Below are 17735 nucleotides of genomic sequence, written 5' to 3' on the forward strand. Positions count from 1 at the left end.
GGTATAATTAACCTGGGATGTCAGTTAACGGTGAAAATGAATCATAACCGTTAACTACCTTAAATCGGTTAACCAAAGCCCTACTGTTGAGATATATACAATACCAGAATATACAATAAGACAGTGTTCTCAACCCTTTCGGTTGAACGGAACCCCAATGAAGTCATACAAATGCTCGAGGAACCCCTTTTCAATAATTTAATCGTCAGAATTGTACAAAGTACGAACCTAATACTGGCGAAAATGATCCTTAAAGTGTAGCAATTTTAATATTGGTAGAAAATCAAAAGGGTATTTGATTATATTCAAACAATATACATATTAATACAGACTTTCGAATGAATGCGTTTTAATAGGAAAATCGTCTTGTGATATCAATATATTTTTTTTAATATAGCAGTTTTAGAGCTATAAGTCCATAATGGTTTCCCGAAATAAGAGAACCCGTTGTTAGTGAGTTCGATACAAAAGAAATCCAGTTCCTAAAATGCCAAATCCCACATTGGAAGTAGGATATAGATCAGACATGGGCAAAGTACGGCCCGCGGGCCAAATCCGGCCCGTTGCGTGACTCAATCTGGCCCGCCTAATGCTGCCACAATCAAGATGAAATCAAATTTTCATGTTTTAGTTGAAAATAGCTCAAGGAATTTGTTGAGATTGCGATTAAATTTAGCCTATCGTTTTTAACTTTTGCTTTTGTAAGACTGTGAATATTGTTCATAAAATGTAACTTTTTACATCACACTTACATGGCCCGCCAGTCTAGGTGGAAAAATTTTTTGGCCCCTGGTCCAATAACCTTTCCCACCCCTGATATAGATCGTCAGTTTTTACAATAAATCTTACGACATAGATTGAAACCGTTGACCGCGGCGAAATGCGCTAGTTCTAGTGAACCATCCTTGTCTCAAAATAAAATTCGTAACAAAGCAATGAGCCACTCCCGAATATCTGTTGTGTTACGCCATAGTTCCACACCCAACTTCAACAAAGGCTGGTTTAACAGAAAACCAACAGTAATTGTTACCCATCCCCATCTTCGGTTCAACGTTCAAGTATAAATAAACAGTAAAATTTACTTGACTATTATGCAAAGAGTCGCAGTTTGGCATGTTTTTATGGATGTTTCCCCGAGTCTGGATTTCCTTGTTTTTTTCCGTAACAATAACTTATCAGCGTCATCAACTTATCAAAGTCAACGATGACGTAACAAAGGGGACATAGACAGAATTTTCAAACTCGTCTGATTCGAAATGTTGAACTCGTTGAAGTAGGAGTGAAATGAAATAGGTAGGTAATGCCGAATAGGAGATATGTCGGTACTTCAAAATTAATACCAATATATATATACAGTTTACTACACTCCAACTCCGATGAGTTCGAAATTTTGACTCAGAAGAGTTTGAAAACTAACTTACACAACAATGACCGCTTGTACATAGCCTTCTACAAGGTCCCAACAAAAGTTTCAAATACGACTCCGCAGTACTGAATATATATGTACACCTCTAAGCGTTGGCTGTGTGGCCATGCTGGTCACTCATCAATCTTTTCTCACAAGCCAAAAGCCCGATTTCAGAGTATCTTATAATGTTTTACACCTATATTATGTCAAGAGGCGAGATTGACCTCGTAATACTTTTATGGGACTTCCTGAAGTATGCGCACCAAGATGGCGCACAACCTGAACTCAGGTTGTGTACCAGGTCAGGGTTCAGGTTATGCGACATCTTGGTGCGCATACTTCAGGAGTACCCTTTTATGTATGTCTTATGTATGTTTAAACCTCATTTTGAGGTTAAAAATAAATCATCCACCTTCTCATACTCGAGATAACGGCGTGGGTGGTACGTATGCCTACGAATCCGCCCATTATCTAACAATTCGTTTAATAAATTTATCAACGCCCTTTGAGATTTTCTTTGGTAAACGTTGCGTCATTCCTCTCGAATGACGTCGTCCTCGAATTTCAACTTTATATTGTATCGATTTTTCTTTATTGTATGAAATAAGGTTGCAAGTTCTTACCTGACACGTATAGATTGAATAATACATAGAGGAGACGACGAACGAGCGAATGTAATGATGGGTACGAGGTTCATAAACACAGAGATATGTATGTATACCAAAAAATAACTAGAGTTAGATATAGAATCCCAATTAGAGACGAATTAGTGCTATTTCGAGTCATAAGCTATACAGTTGGAGCCTATAAATTTGCTCAGAGATCGGTCTTTTTCGCTTCTGGGTGAGTGTTCTAGTGGTCTCACTTTAAGCAATTTTTTTTGGTATAATTTTTGTTGGTATAATCCCCGCAACCAGTGGCGCATTTTTTTTTCTTCCAGTTTGGAATTTTCATCAAAAGTGACTTGAAGCCGCCATAGTAAACATTTTGATATCTCGCATAATGAACCGACGATGTATAGTCAATCCGTTGCGGGTCGACGGGTTAACAAGTTCGCAAAGGTAAGAAGATTGTCCGCATATGGACTAAACTGCGTCGCGTTACGGCTTTGAAAAAGTTATGGAAATATTTTTTTAGGATTTTAGTTCATGCCTGAGCGGGAACCTACTTAATCAAATGGTAGATCACTTCTGTTCGTCCGATTACCAGTCCTTGTAGCATCTGTTACTTATCAAATGTGTTATATATTCGACTGATCATCTGTACCAGCATATACAGATGTACGCCACTCTTTGGATATTCAAATGCAATTATATTTACGTCAATATTGGTGTCACACCTCAAAATTAGGGAGGTGGGATTTTGGGAGGGAGTGTTCACCCCTCACACGGATGTGTAGCGAAATAACTGCATGTAGACCAGGAGTCGCCAACCTACGGCCCGCGGGCAGCATCCGGCCCGCGACGTTTCACTGAATTATAGTATAACAAAAACAGCTTTTTTTTACGTTTATATTCTTTACGTCACAGAGACACGTGTATAATTTAGTCTATAAACTAAATTATATTATAATTAGACAAATGGCAACAAAACGCAGGAGAGTTGATGCTAAGTGCAAAGGGTTCAATGGCGCCGAAAATATTCAAATGGAATGGAATGCAATGCAATGAAAAAATAAATCTATATTCTATTCGAGAGATATATCACTGCTTGATTTTTATTATAAAAAGTATCATCCGTTCGGTTTTCAGCTTTTTAAAAATATGTGTGGCCCGCCAATAACTTGCAACCTATAAGTTTGGCCCGCGGGCGACGAAAGGTTGTCGACCACTGATGTAGACCATGGAAATGTCTCGCCAATAACTTGCGCCCGAAACATCCCGGTCTAGTTAGAAGGAAATAAGCCGCCGTCGATAAGTGTTCGTTTGAACTGAAATTTGTATTTTTCTTAAAAACATTTTGCTCGACTAGAAAATTTGACACAATGCCCGGTAAATAAGATATATTGACACATTTTGGCTTAGTATACGACAAACCGTCAAAGTGAGCTCCATGGCGTTCAAATTTTAATGACTCGCATATAAGGTTTTCTCGCCAAAACATCAGTCACTCGAAAACTTTAACCCAATTGAACTGTGGACAGCGAATGCGGATTTAAAAGGACCTGACTAAAAAGGTAGGTATCAGTAGTAGATGACTAAAAAGATAGGTATCAGTAGTAGATGACTAAAAAGGTAGGGTTACCCCTTTTGGTCATCTACTACTGATACCTACATTTTTAGTCATCTACTACTGATACCTACATTTTTAGTCAATGATACCTGTGATACCTACATTTTTAGTCAATGATACCTGTGATACCTTTTTAGTCGGGTCCGATTTAAACATTGTTTTGAATGATATGATTTTCCGTATAAGACAAAGCTAAAGTGTCAGGTCGGGTCATTATTTAAACCGTTCACTCAAAAGCAGGTGACGAAACTAGATATATCCGATATTGACCTGTTGCGCAATGAAGACAGCAATTATCAATTATTACATAACAATATCTAATGAACCGAGAATATTGATTATTGCCTAATTATGCCTCTAATTACCGCAGACGATCGTTAGTAATAAACGATTTTGGAAAAAATAAACGCCCAAATGAGCCTAGATTTATCTCATCGTCTCCCGTATATACAGTTGTGAACGGGGTTTATTACTCATTTAAGCCCCGAATAATACAACAAATATCTCGACACAAAAAGTAAGGCAATACAACAAATAGAGACGGAGTAGTCGATAGTTTATCTTTTTTACTGAATCCTATCATCCTATCCTATTCGGAAAACATATGGCCGATAGCTATGACGTACGTTATGGTATACTTCTTAGTTCTCACCCAACCCCTTGTTCGGAGACGTGTAATAGCCTTTAATAACAAAGTTTATTTTTTCACTCATATTTTTTGTCACAATGTGAGATTACACAAGTACTTTGATTTTCATCATTCCTGATTTTCCGTCTTGGGTGTTTGCATTGTGTGTCGTCATTTTTGTACCGTGGTGGAGTAAAAACAAAATTGTCCATGTATCTGAAACAAATAACTGGCTAAATAATCCCATACCCGACCTGGAAAAAATCTTATTCAAGTCAAGTTTATTTTTTCCAACCAGTAAAAAGTCCGTTTTATAAAGAATATGAAGAAAAAGGAAAATCATACATTTCAAATGGGGAAGGTAAACCACAAGGAACTTATTCTGTATAACGTAATGGGAAAAACCAGTGACGAATATTGTGATTTCCATTGGCTTTCAGCCACGAAAACACAAATTTGTTTCTCCATAATATACTATATTCGATTTACGGAAGCGACTTCAAGGTAACTTTAAAATCTTCCGTAACGACACCATATATGTTCAAAGGCTGATTTATTTATAGACGTCGTGCGTGAAAATCGACGTCGGCTGAGAAAATCGTCGACGTAGTATGACGCATTTTGTGTCATGGTTTGTTTAGTCACATGACACGGTATCACGAGTTCTCTCAGTCAACTTTTTTCGTTTCGTCTATTTCTTCCTTAGTTTATATTATCTCATATTTTCTCGTCGCCTGGGGTTTCAATTTCAGATTTTGACGGGAATTTTTTGTTGTATTTGTCTTTATCGGGTCTATAAGATGGCAAGGGGTCAGCTGTTCTTGTTTCTGACTTGTTTGCTTGTCTAGTTATCCTAGTTTTGTGTCGACTGTCTAACACTTGCCATTGTCAGGTCACTAAGCTAAGCCAATTCACTTGTCTTGCCTAATTCAGTAATTACAGAATTATTACTGTATTACATGTATTAAGTATTTTTCTATCATGTTCTGATGTTAGTTGTAGTTATATATCTGAGCTAGGGTTATCTTGTTATAGAGCTGTAGAGATGTTGCCTTTACACCTGCTATAATATAGGTATGTTGTCCACTTTCACAGTGTTAAAAAACTTAATTTCCGACTTCTGGACTTTACAAATTTAATTACGGTAGATACGGTATTGAACCTTGGCAGCTTGGGTACGGTACGTACGGTACGGTACCTTACTTCGGTAACAGGGTAACCAGTTTTGTTGTTATGTCATTAATTTGTGCCATGAATGACAGTCTGTAATATTTTGTTTACAAGAGAAAGATCAGGTCCACAAGTCGAACAGTCTGATTTTAGAATTTATATAGATTACGGTATCAGTATTGCAGTAACATGCATTGAAACTGTCTTATTACAGCATTGCAGCACAGTATGCTGGTATTGGTATTAGATTTTCATCCAGTCATTGTGAGTTTGGTAGTTTTAAGTATTTCATGTTACTGTATGGAGTTATATATGCAACAAATGATTCCCCCACGATTCTCTCGGCTATCGGACTGTGTAAGGATTTTTTTGTTTATAGGGAGGAAATACGGAGTTTTAGAGAATATACAGTCTTCGGTGTAGTCTGTCTAATATTGTTCAGTTATTCAATTTATTTGTAATATCTGAATATATATTGTTTTATCAACAAATAAGAAACTTTTCAAACTATGCGAAAGCCAGACTGTGAGTTGGTGATGGAAACATAGTTTTTATGCATAGTAAGAAATAAAGATATCCAAATTTAGGCAAAGAGAGAAGTATATTGAAGAAAGTTGGAAACCACTGATTTAAGTTGATAATGATAGATGGTAAATAATTTTTCAGTAGATACATCGAAGCTTTTTTATCAGCTCTTTATTGTTATTTTAAGTAATTTAAATTTTTGTGTATCCCCAATTAAAGTAAATTGAGAATAAATATAATATAGTGTTAATTCAATGAAAATTTATGTTTCTTATTTAGTTTATTAAAATACAGGATTATGTCACAGTTTATAATATTTACATGTCAAATGAATGACGTACGAAATGAAAAACTTTAAACAGTTTACATCTTCAAGCAACTGAGAGCTACGAGATTTATATACGAAGTCCAAAGTGATTATATTTCATCATTAAATGCCTGCAATAGGTTACTCACAACTCCACCCGGTGATGCATAACACCAACGTACCAAAATGGAAACCGTTTTTCACAAATTTTTCGTTTCAAAGAACGGGAAAAAATCATCCAAACAATTTGGAATTTTTTGGTAAGTTTTTATTTTATTAAATTTTTAATATTCGTCATAATTTTACTTAGGCAAGGCTAGTTAGCATCACAGCTGGGGAGCTAATTTGAAATTGCAATTCATTCAGTTCTGAAGCTTTGTTTTTCATCTTGAAACTGGGCACATTGGAGAGGGGTGTCTGAAATTGTTGCCAAATTAGGCCGTAACAGGATGGTCAGGAACGTGAGTTTCAAAGAGAGTCCAAGAAGCGTATGAAAAATTTCTATGTATGATACGGAGAAATGCTTTTTTTTTACATTTTAAAAGGGGGAACCGACCTGTCTGGGTACTCTCCTGCTGCACCAACATCATATGCATCCGATACTTCTTTAGTATGGCCACTGCTATGAACTATCAGCCTAAATACATCAATAAACATAAGCTGGAAGGAATAGATATTTTTGTTTTCATGACATATTAGAAACTTATTATTAATCTGAAAAAATAATCATGTCTAAAAAAAACGCCATGGTTCCGGGTTTTTGGGAACACTGATTTTATTCCTATGAATGTGGCCATCAAACATATCAATGGTCTTGATTTTGCGAATTAAATGATCAGCCGTATTTTACTTTGGCTAATGATAGTACAGTTAGTTACGGGACCTTTTTGTCCATATATTTGAGATTTTGAGCCTGATACCTTGTTTATTAGGTACTCCCGTAGTATGCATACCATGTTAGGGTTAGGCTATAGTTTTATGATTTTCCCCTATTTCAGTTCTATTTCTATTACGAGTTCTGGGACTGTCTATGTTAGCCAAGTGAATATGCCCCTGCTCATAGGTTTCAGTCCCTTTATGCCCCTGCCCATAGATTTCAGTTCCTATACAACTTGATGTAAAGTAGGCAAACAAAATTAGTTACCTCCATATTCGTACACATACTTCTGGAGCGCCGTTTATTATGCAGGCGCTGTTACATTCACAGAATAAATATATAGTTCTACATAAAAATTACATTGTTATATTATGTTAAGAATTGTCATGCTTCTGTCACACGTTAGCCATACTTCTGGGGTCATGTTTGTTCTGCATGATTGTTGTATTTAATTAAGATCTTGTGACTATTCTGGTCGAACTAACCTACCGTAAGTGTCATTGAGCTATTAATTCATATTTTTCTGATGTGTGCTCGGGAAAAAATAATTATAAATATAATTATTTTAATTTTTTCAGCCAGGAGTTATTTTGGGGAGAAATTTTGCTTTGTAATTGTTGTAGTGTTACTAATAGTGTTCAGTTCTTTATTATTACTATAGTACTTATGTTTTACAGGCATTACACATACTTAAGCTATACAAAAGTGGGGGTTCAATTTGTGTATAGATGAAGGTTGATTAAAAATTGAATAAATAAGTTACACTTATTATACTTGCATATAAACTGACCCCCTGAAAACGACCCAAGAACGACGAATTTAGAAAAATTTGCACATATGCCGACCCTACAAATTGTAACATGCCTATGCACCTATCGCAACAAATGTTCGCATAAGAGCCGACCCCTTAGATTTTTTTTAGTTATAAACTCGTGAGAATATTCGGTACTTTTTGCAAGTGAGGGAGGGGTGAATGAAAGTTTTCAAAATAGCGAAAGGAGAGATTTGACTACAAAGGTTAGGCACCACTGCACCAAACCATCACATCCACCGAAAACATATTCGAATGTTTAATCGACTTTCCTAATCATGTGATATCGACTCCCAGTTCACAGCAGACAACAGAAACTACTTTTACAGTCAACACTTTGACACGAAAGCAATGTTTACTTAAGGTCTTATGACGGAATTGCTCAATAGAACCAATATTTACTCAATCACCATCCCAGGTAGTAAAAAATAACTGCCAGTTGTTGTAAAATTCTTGTTTCTTTGTTACTGGTGCAAGTTTGTTCACGCTAGTTATTTTGGGTATTAAATGGTTTTTAAATTGAAATGAAATACAATGAATACATCATGAATATGTATATCCTGGCATGTAAGTTGACCTCCTAAACTCGACCCTAAAACGGGAATTTATAGGAATTCGCAAATAAGCCGACTCTACAAATTGTAACATGCTGCACGCACCTATCAAAGCAAATGCTTGCAGAAGAGAATTAGTGTGATCAGAGTTATGCATGTATAGGCCCAAGCCAACCCCTAGTTTGACAACTTTTTTTTTGAGTTTTAAACTCGGCTTATTGCGAGGATATACCGGTACATTAAAATTGTATCAAAGTTACTGTACATTTTGTTCTATCCCTAAATTTTCGATACGTTGAGTTTGATTCGGTAATAAATGTCCGTCCAAAAGTGTCCAAAAATACTAGATTTACAAAATTAATACACTTTATTCAAGAGAACATATTTTAGGAGAATTTAATTGCATCAAAACCAGGGATGTTCAGAACTACCGTAATTATTTTTATTAGAAAATTATGAATTATGAACCACCGGACAAGCAGATCAAAATTAACAATATTGGAACCTAGAATATCAGTTAGAAACCGAAGACTTATCCATCGAAGGTTAGGGGATCCCCCAAAACAGTTGTCTTACTCCATAGTGACACCGTGTGTCCCATCACTAATTAATTAATAACTCGCTAATTATAAGACATAATTCTTCCAAAATCAATAGGCTTCTGATCCGAGCTATGATGGATGCACATGCAAAATTTGGAGCAGATTCAACCTCGCTTTTGTGAGATATCGCGTGCATCTAACACACAGACAAACAGACAAATACCTATCAACATACTTACCGATCTTAAGATCGATAAGTAATAATAACGGATCAACGGAAGAATCTCCACCCCAACTAAGACCAACTAACTCTAACCCTACCAAATAATGAGTCCAGGTCAAATGAAGGATCAACAGGTATTCACCAGGTCAAATAAAGGATCAACTGATATTATCGGCTTGGGTGGGTTGGGGGGGATATTTTTCAGTTGGGAAACGAGATCAACTGAAAAAACTTCACCCCAACTAGGACCAACTGAAGAATTCCCCCCCCCCCCCCACCCCAGATGAGTCCAACTGAAGAATCTCCTCTTCAGGCAAGTCCTGGGGAAGATTCTTCAGTTGATCCCTAATAACAAACAACACAGAAAGCAATGACTGTTGTGTTTAAGCCGTTTCTAATGTAGATCCGTTCGTAGACTAATGCAGTGTTCTTCAACCTTTTTTATCTTTAAAAATTTTCAAGAACTTTGTATACCTTACAAATACCAATGTATTTAGGGCTTAAATAAACATTAAATTCAAGCGCATATTGTACTGCAATATCATCATGCAATCTAATAGACTAGTGTCCGCAAGTTATAAATCAACAATAATAAAGGTCAACGTAAATCAAACGAAGTGCATGGCAGCCGAAATCACTAACCCAGACATGTGACCGCATTATCTATATAATTTGTGATGTAACAATATGCTCACGTCGGTTTTTTGCGTAAATGACATTTTACATTTCATAAGCGCCGCGTTCGCATTGTTGTCTCTGTTTGAATATTTTATAATTTATTGTATTGAGTTTGGAATCCCTGACTTAGGCTGTACACCCTTCGTATACTCGGTTGAAGAGCACTGGACTAATGTAAGAATTGGAGTAATATAATGTAATTTTGAAGTGTAATTTTCAGCTTCCAGTCTTGTGCTTGTATCGCTTTGTTCCTCATAATTGAATTTCAACTATGAATTGTAAATCTTTATTTCATAATAATGCCAGTCATATGATATCTAGTCACATGACTTTGTGTTTGTTAGCAAACAATGTGTTTCATATTCTTTTTGTTGTGTCATAAAGTAGTATATTATATCATGTCATCAGAAATATGTGAATTATATAATGTGGTAAATCAGTTCAAGGAATCAGTGCTATTAGATAGTGGTGAATTTATTGGGGATTTTTAATGGTTTTGGCGAGATTTTTATGTAAAAAAACAAAAATAGGTGTGAAAGTAACTGTGGTATTAGCAAAGTGTAATTTTGACCCTTTTTACAGTCCATTCCCTGAGAAGAAATCACAATTTGTGAAGATTGAAATGTTCTTTATTTATCATCTTATTATGGAATCATTAGGATAAAGTGGCTTCCATGGTATTATTATCTTTTTCAAAATACCGGTAGTAACTCTTTTTGCACTCAGTGGCCGCATTGTAGAGATCCCTTTTCAGAGTGAAGATGTGAAAGTTTTCCCTGAGAAAAAATTGCATTTGTCAAAAATTGAAATATTCTACATTTACCCTCCCATTATATATGGAATCGTTAGGATAAAGTGGTTTCCTAAGGCATGACTAATGCTTTGAAGTTTCGGTTTGGTTTTCATATCATTATTTCACAATTGACCAATATTGTCATGATAATGCTGACTCATAATATAGTAAATAGTCACATGATTAAACAATGCTTAGTCACCATCTCATGGTGAATTGGTAGGTCAGCTGCTCTTAATACTATTGCAGGTAGGGTCGTTTAGTGTCTGAAAAGCCTTCAAACTTTGAAAAACTGCTATGTATGTGATACAGAAAAATGCCTTTTTTATATTTCAAAAGGGGATGGGAGTATGACCAACTCATACTGTTTTTGTAAGGTTCCAAACCTTACTGTTTCGAGATTATCTATTTTTTTTATAAATATTCTCTTATTAATATGAAGCTTAATATGTTCTGAATTAGTCATGTGAGAGTCCAGGCAGTTTGTTGCATAATATATAGTGTTTCTAGGTCAGTCTTGTGACTAGAGTGCTATATCAGGTCAAAGACTGATAGTAACCTCTCTGGAATGTTTATTTTCTGATTTTTCTATAAAAAGGAATCCAAATTTTATGTGTGGTAATTTACCCAATTTTATATTTTTTATGAGATAATATTGTAAATTGGCGAAAGGGATCAAAATTAAGACTTATATTTTGTCATTTCTCTGATTTAGAATATCTGTACAATGTATGCGAGGACCAAGCATGTTTTATTAGGTTCAAGGATACATCGGAAAGGAATAATTATCTACCGATTCCCATACCTGACATGGACTGGTAACCTGAACGATCATGGTTCACCATATAAATAAGCCGTCTTATCGACTTTTGGTCCACCCTTCTATGAGATGAATATAAAAATTGGGCGCTCCAGAAGTATGATGGCGCACATCCTGATAACCCTAACCTGGTAGAATACTATGTTCAGGTCGTGCACCATCTTGGTTCACATACTTCGGAAAAAAATTGTAACCTAATGAACACCATGTGGGATATTAGAATATTCCAAAATTGCTTGTATAAAGCTATTCAGGCTAGCCAATAGCCATTCTAATATTTTCAAAATCATAACTCTTCTTTATGGAAGTTTTTCTAGAATATTCTAGTTTCATGTGGCTTTTGATTGAAATAAATTTTCTTCTTTCTACATCATGTGATTTTCAGTTTCTGAATTTTTGTCTTTGCTATACCTATTTCAAGCATGGCCCCCACAACAATACACATTGCTTAGCTCAATCATGCTTGGCCATACTTAAAATGTAACTTGGCCGTTTAATGAAAATTGAGTTTTTTATAACTGTATCATGCCTGGCCCTTAATTAACTATGATGTAAATTACTTATAACTTCAACAGGTATCTACTTTCAAATATGGCAGAGCAGAATTAAATTTTTTTCTTTAAAATTATCATGCTATCATACTTAATCTGGTAATAATTCAATTTTTTCCATCATGATAATAATAAGCATATACTCTATTATCAATAAACCTTGGGCCTTGTAAGGCACAGGATAATCATTATGAATTATTATACTACCATACTTGATCTGGTAGTATTCCTGACCTAATATTTTCATGCTATATCACCAGTGATTCGTAGTTTCTGGTCATATGATAATGAATAGTCATGTTATGGACATAGGTTTGATTCATAGTGTCGTAGTAGAATTAAGTTAGCATAATGTAATTTTGTTTGACTGCGATTAAAGTTATGCGAGTGTAGGTCGGCGCTTTAGTGCGATCTGAGTTATTCGTTTTAAGCTGATCCCTTAGTTTGGCAAAAAAAGTTTTTGTGGGTTTATTAAACGGTTTACTTTTGATAGAAAAGAACTACATTATGATAATAAGAGAGCTATACTCAAATATATGGACACGTAGAGTCACATAATTTTGATGACGTCATAGCGAAAAAAAAAAGTAATAGCCTTCTGGAGAAAATTTTTATCTTTAACCACTGAAAATTTCAAAGCAATTGGTCCAGTATTCAGAAAAAAGCGACTTTTTAAAAACGTGTCAAAGAACAAGAACAACAACAACAACAACATAATATTGAAACGATCGTTATGTCCACTACGTGTCCAATAATCCCTAATATATTGAGGTAACAACTTTTTCAATGATGAGATACTTTTTATTTCAAAGGGCTGAAATGTTCCATACAATGTCCTAGACATATTTTTTGGTTAATAAAGTTATCGATAATATGAAAAAAGGTAATATTTACATATTATTTGAGCATATTTTACCCAAATATTTGTACAAATTTTCACTCTATTTCCCTACTCTGTTGAAATCTCCCACCCAAGCAAACATCACATGACTTAGAATCTTCTGTGGTCATATGATTGTAGCTGGTCAGAACTGGTCACAATCTGCTTTGACGATTTGTTCTATTTTCTGAGACACTCTGAACAAGGCAAGCAGACTAAAAACTCTAGTTTTAGATTGACCTGCAAGTCCTCGTGGATGTTGTGAGGGGGTGGGGGTGGGGCTATAGAAAGGTGAATCCCTCTCATAGGGGCAAACTTTCTGATCAAAAGGGTTAGGTCAGGATTTTCAAAAGTAGAAATTTTAGTTTAATAACTAGTCTCCAGGTTACACTCAAGGATCATGGCTGTGGACTGTGTTTTATTTTGAATTGTAATTCAGCATAATATACGACGATTATTTCTGTATTTCGCTTCGACAAGGCCCCTATACACCCGCCACTGATATCTGTAATATGCATTATGGGCGACTATTATTTGAAGGACTGGAAAACGGAATTTTTTTCAGACGGTAGTGACTTCTAGAAAGCAACCTTTTGTGGTGTTCATAATCATATGATACAGTTAAGAGGTTTCAAGTAGGAGGTGCCCTTTCCATCATGCTTGATTATAGATGTACCATAGATAACTATAACTTGGGATAAATATAATGTCTAGCAAAATAGATAATTTGTCTTGTGATTATTAATGGGTCTGTTGTTAGCTTTGTGTCATCAGACAATTAACATGCCTATGAGATGTGGTATCTTGTGTTATTAGATATTTGAATTATTGAAGTACTCAAAAAGCAATCAATTTGGTGTGAAACAATCAATGTATGAATAGCCTTCTTCATACAGGGTTATTGGACTGTCATATAGACAGCAGGTTAGGAATACGGATGGATAATATTGTCTCAATAGCTATTTGAATAGCCTCTTCCATACAGGGCCTTTGGGCTGCCATATAGACAGCAGGTTAGGAAAAGGGATTCCCAATCGCCATATGAATGGCCTCTTTTGTAGACGGATATCGGCCTGCCATATAAAAGTCTGGTTAATTTTCAGGTCAGTTACACAAGACATGCATTACATGTGTACATAAATAACAAGTCTGTTCCTTAAATAAATACTCAAGTGTTTTCCAATACCTAACACACATTGACTGCCTCATTTAATTAGTAGGTAAACAGGTAGAGAGAGCTTTTGTTGGCATTGCTCATTAATTTGTTTATATTTGTGAGATTTCCTGATGATAATATGGGTCAATAGGTCACTTGTTTGTTTATGAAACTATTAAGTTCTTTTGTTGTTGTTGGTGATTAGTTTTAGTCGGTTTAGAAGCTGCGGTACAGCAGTTGAGAGTAGAGCTGGCTTGGAATAGCAGAACGAGATCTGGAGATGGATAAGATTTATTTTGTATTCTGCCTTTGTACAGAATTACAATAAACATGGCAAACAGACAGGGTGGAAAGTCCGGTTCGAAAGCTCCAGTACACCGTTGAGATAGTTTGGGAAGCGTATGATAAGAAAGAATGTTTATCTTTTACAGTAAATACGGCAAACACACATGATGGAAATTCAGGACAGTTGCATACAGTCTTGCTTGGAGCAACTTCTTTAAAAACTCATTAGATCATTGATCAAATTTGAGTATATGACTTTTGCATTTGTTAGTTTCAGAAAAGTTGTTATTAGTATATTGATTTTGCGGCTTTACCGTGGTTGTTTTTCGCTTTTCCAGTTACCCTGTTGTTGCAATTGCGAGTTTTAGTTGGGTAGTTCAACAGCTGAATTAGACCAGTGGAAAGTAAGTATAGGTATGTAGTAGTTGGGGATTATAAGATGAGATAGGATAATTCCAGTTGTAGAAAATAGAATAACATTTTGGCAATATAACATTTTTTTTTGGAAAATTGATATGGTTAAGTAGTAATAACATGGTATGAAATGGCCTGGAAATATTTATTTGATTTAAAAGCTAATAATATGTGCTCAATGCATTTTATCAATATTTAGTTGTATAGGGTGTCCATAAAGTCATTAAAAATGCAATGGGAATTTATCGATACCATATATTGATGTGATTAAAAAAAAAACCCAGATATATTAAGAACTGACTTCATGGACATTCTGTATAACAATGTTTCTATCGTTCCACTTGTCAAGCTAATCTCATTAACCATACCAGTGATCTCAAATTTGCAATCATGCGTGCAGTCATGCAAGCTTTGTTATTGAATCGTCTCGTGTTCTTTGGTCATCCACCCGTATGAGTCACCAGGCATATCATGTGACACTGTTGAATTTTTAGTGTGACACTGTAGGATATGCCCACGTATGGGCCGTGAAAAATTTAGTTAATTTTTGATATCAGGAATAAATAGAAATGAAACCGTGAGTCTGACAATACTTGGTATCGAAGTTGGAAATTAACTATGGTAAATGCAAACCTATGAATCACTAAATTTAGCAGTTTTTTGTTTTAATTTCATTCATGGTATTCTCTTATTTAGTTGGCCTTTTCCAGCTACTCCCACCGCTCTCAACACTAACATATGAGTACCCACACTCACTAAAAAAAGGATTTTGTTTATAGGGCCCATTCATCGTAACAATGCATTCACCATTATTTGGCTAAATTTGAAAAATTTCTGGCCTCATCATGAGTTTTGCTGATATCCCAGTGGCCATAATTTTAGTATAGGAGATATTCCAGGTGAGAGGGGATATAGTACAACAGGCTCAATCATGTGTCATGAAGAATAGTTACTAACACAATACTCTGAGCGATTAACCACTTGTTTAATTCTTAAAACTGACAATTTTCTTTTTTCACTATTTAGATGTAAATAATCTTTCCTAGGCTCTCGCCACTTTTATTTTTATTATTTGAAAACATACCACTGTGCCTGGCAATATGCTACAACAATTATTAGTTACTTTGCACAACTCAAGAATAAGGTAATAGGCTCAATGATTTTTTAATTATTGTTGTTATATATTCCAAATTTGATATGAATTATGCTTTCACATTGACAATGAAATGAAAAATTACAAGCTTAGAAAGATATATTTTATATTTTAAACAAACATTGACAAATAATTATTTTGGTGTTCAGTTAACCTTTATGAGTTCATAAAATATTCACAACAAACAATTGTGAGTCATAGTTGACATAAATCGATGGGTGAATCACGTAATGTAACACCACACTCTGGTCTGGGGGACAAAACATCTTAAGAAATTACTTTAAAAAAAAAAAAACGGTTTTCTTAGTTTGTTCATTCGTAATAAACATTCAAAGGCTGGCTGGTATCATGTTACTCAACATATGTAAAGCCAATATTGAAGAAATATCGCATACATTGAGTTTCTGTTAATTGAATAATATGGACAAATAATATGTAGAATAGGATGTTTTTTTTTGTTCTTATGATCAAGGGGGAGAAGAAAGCCGATAAGCCGGCTTAATAATATTTCGAACCAGGGCCTCTTGTCCGGTTATTATCCCTGTCAGGTATAGTATGTATAGTTAACCAGTTGTTTCAAATGCATTTAATTCCATTACAGGCTTACAGCATTATAATTTATTTTATCCCTTTTTTGATCAAACTCATGTAGCACTATTTTAGAGTTTATGTGCTTTATGGAGCGATTTACTTTTTGCTGTAAACAAAGAAACAGGCTAGCAGCTACTAATATTGAGTGGTTGCCGATCCTGAGTGCTAGTAAACTTTCATAATCAATAAAATCTACAACATTTGGGCAATTTTTTCGGAAAATTTGCACTGAATATTTGTCATGATGAATAATCAACTGTCTGGTTTCTCATGATAATGAAGTGTAGTTTCAATAATTTTATTATGTTTATATTTTGGATTTTTTTTAACAATTTTTTTAGAAATGTGTTTTTGAGCATGATTTTTCAACAAAAAGTCAAATATGTCAATTATTTTTCAGTCGCAAGAACCGGCAAACGCCCGCCGTAATCGAGCTTCCAGCTAAACAAGTCAAGACACAACATGAGGATGACGCTGCGATCGTTGTTGCAAAACCACCACCAGATGTCAGGCTTGTACTTTTTCAAGAATGTGGGGAAACCAGCGACAGAAAATTAATTTTTGATTCAAAAAGTTTTGATCTTCAGAAACAAGATGAAGACACTTTAAATTATTCAGCAGTGAGTATTCCTTATGTTTTCTGGTTTTCTCGCAATTTGACTTTTTTAATTATTACATGTCAAAATAAAAAAAGTATATGGAAATATTACAAAGCAGTAAGTGTTCTTTTAAGCTGATATCGATGTACGTATTTGGATGGAGTTTGAAATTGAAAATAAACCCTTTTCTCATTTTTTTAAAACAGCTTTTTCAATTTTTTTTTCATTTGGGTCAAAGTCAGGGATGGTCAAAACTGAATATTTTCTTATTTCGAATACATTCTCAAAAAATATTTTCGAATATAAAATATCAAATACATTCTAAATTGGGGGCAAACTCTATAGGAAATGACATAAATTATCATATCCTGTTTAATGTTGTTCACAACTATAACGACATGAATATGAAAGACCACTGTGATCGCTGTGTTGTTTCTTACCACTTAAGATATCATACACTTTGATCTACTAGCCTGACAGTTCAAAATTTCTAAATCTAAAATTCAAAAATTTACTATAATTAATATAATGAATTTCG

At 34.8% G+C, this 17735-nt stretch overlaps 1 protein-coding gene across 2 annotated transcripts in view; it reads left to right on the forward strand.

Moving 5' to 3' along the window:
- Positions 1–6241: 6241 nt before the first annotated feature.
- LOC120347790 (folliculin-interacting protein 1-like) overlaps positions 6242–17735 on the forward strand; it is a 30134-nt gene continuing 18640 nt past the window's right edge. The window contains exons 1-2 of one of the 2 annotated variants that reach the window (XM_039417880.2): positions 6242–6530; positions 16999–17218. In XM_039417880.2, the coding sequence (XP_039273814.2) occupies positions 6457–6530; positions 16999–17218 (294 nt within the window). In that variant the 5' untranslated portion in view covers positions 6242–6456. Of the gene's footprint in view, positions 6531–15855; positions 15999–16998; positions 17219–17735 lie in introns of those variants that run through there. The other variant, XM_039417881.2, reaches the window with a different exon arrangement.

The sequence above is a fragment of the Styela clava genome, chromosome 11 (genome assembly GCF_964204865.1).
Source record: "Styela clava chromosome 11, kaStyClav1.hap1.2, whole genome shotgun sequence".
Taxonomy (NCBI): Eukaryota; Metazoa; Chordata; class Ascidiacea; order Stolidobranchia; family Styelidae; genus Styela; species Styela clava.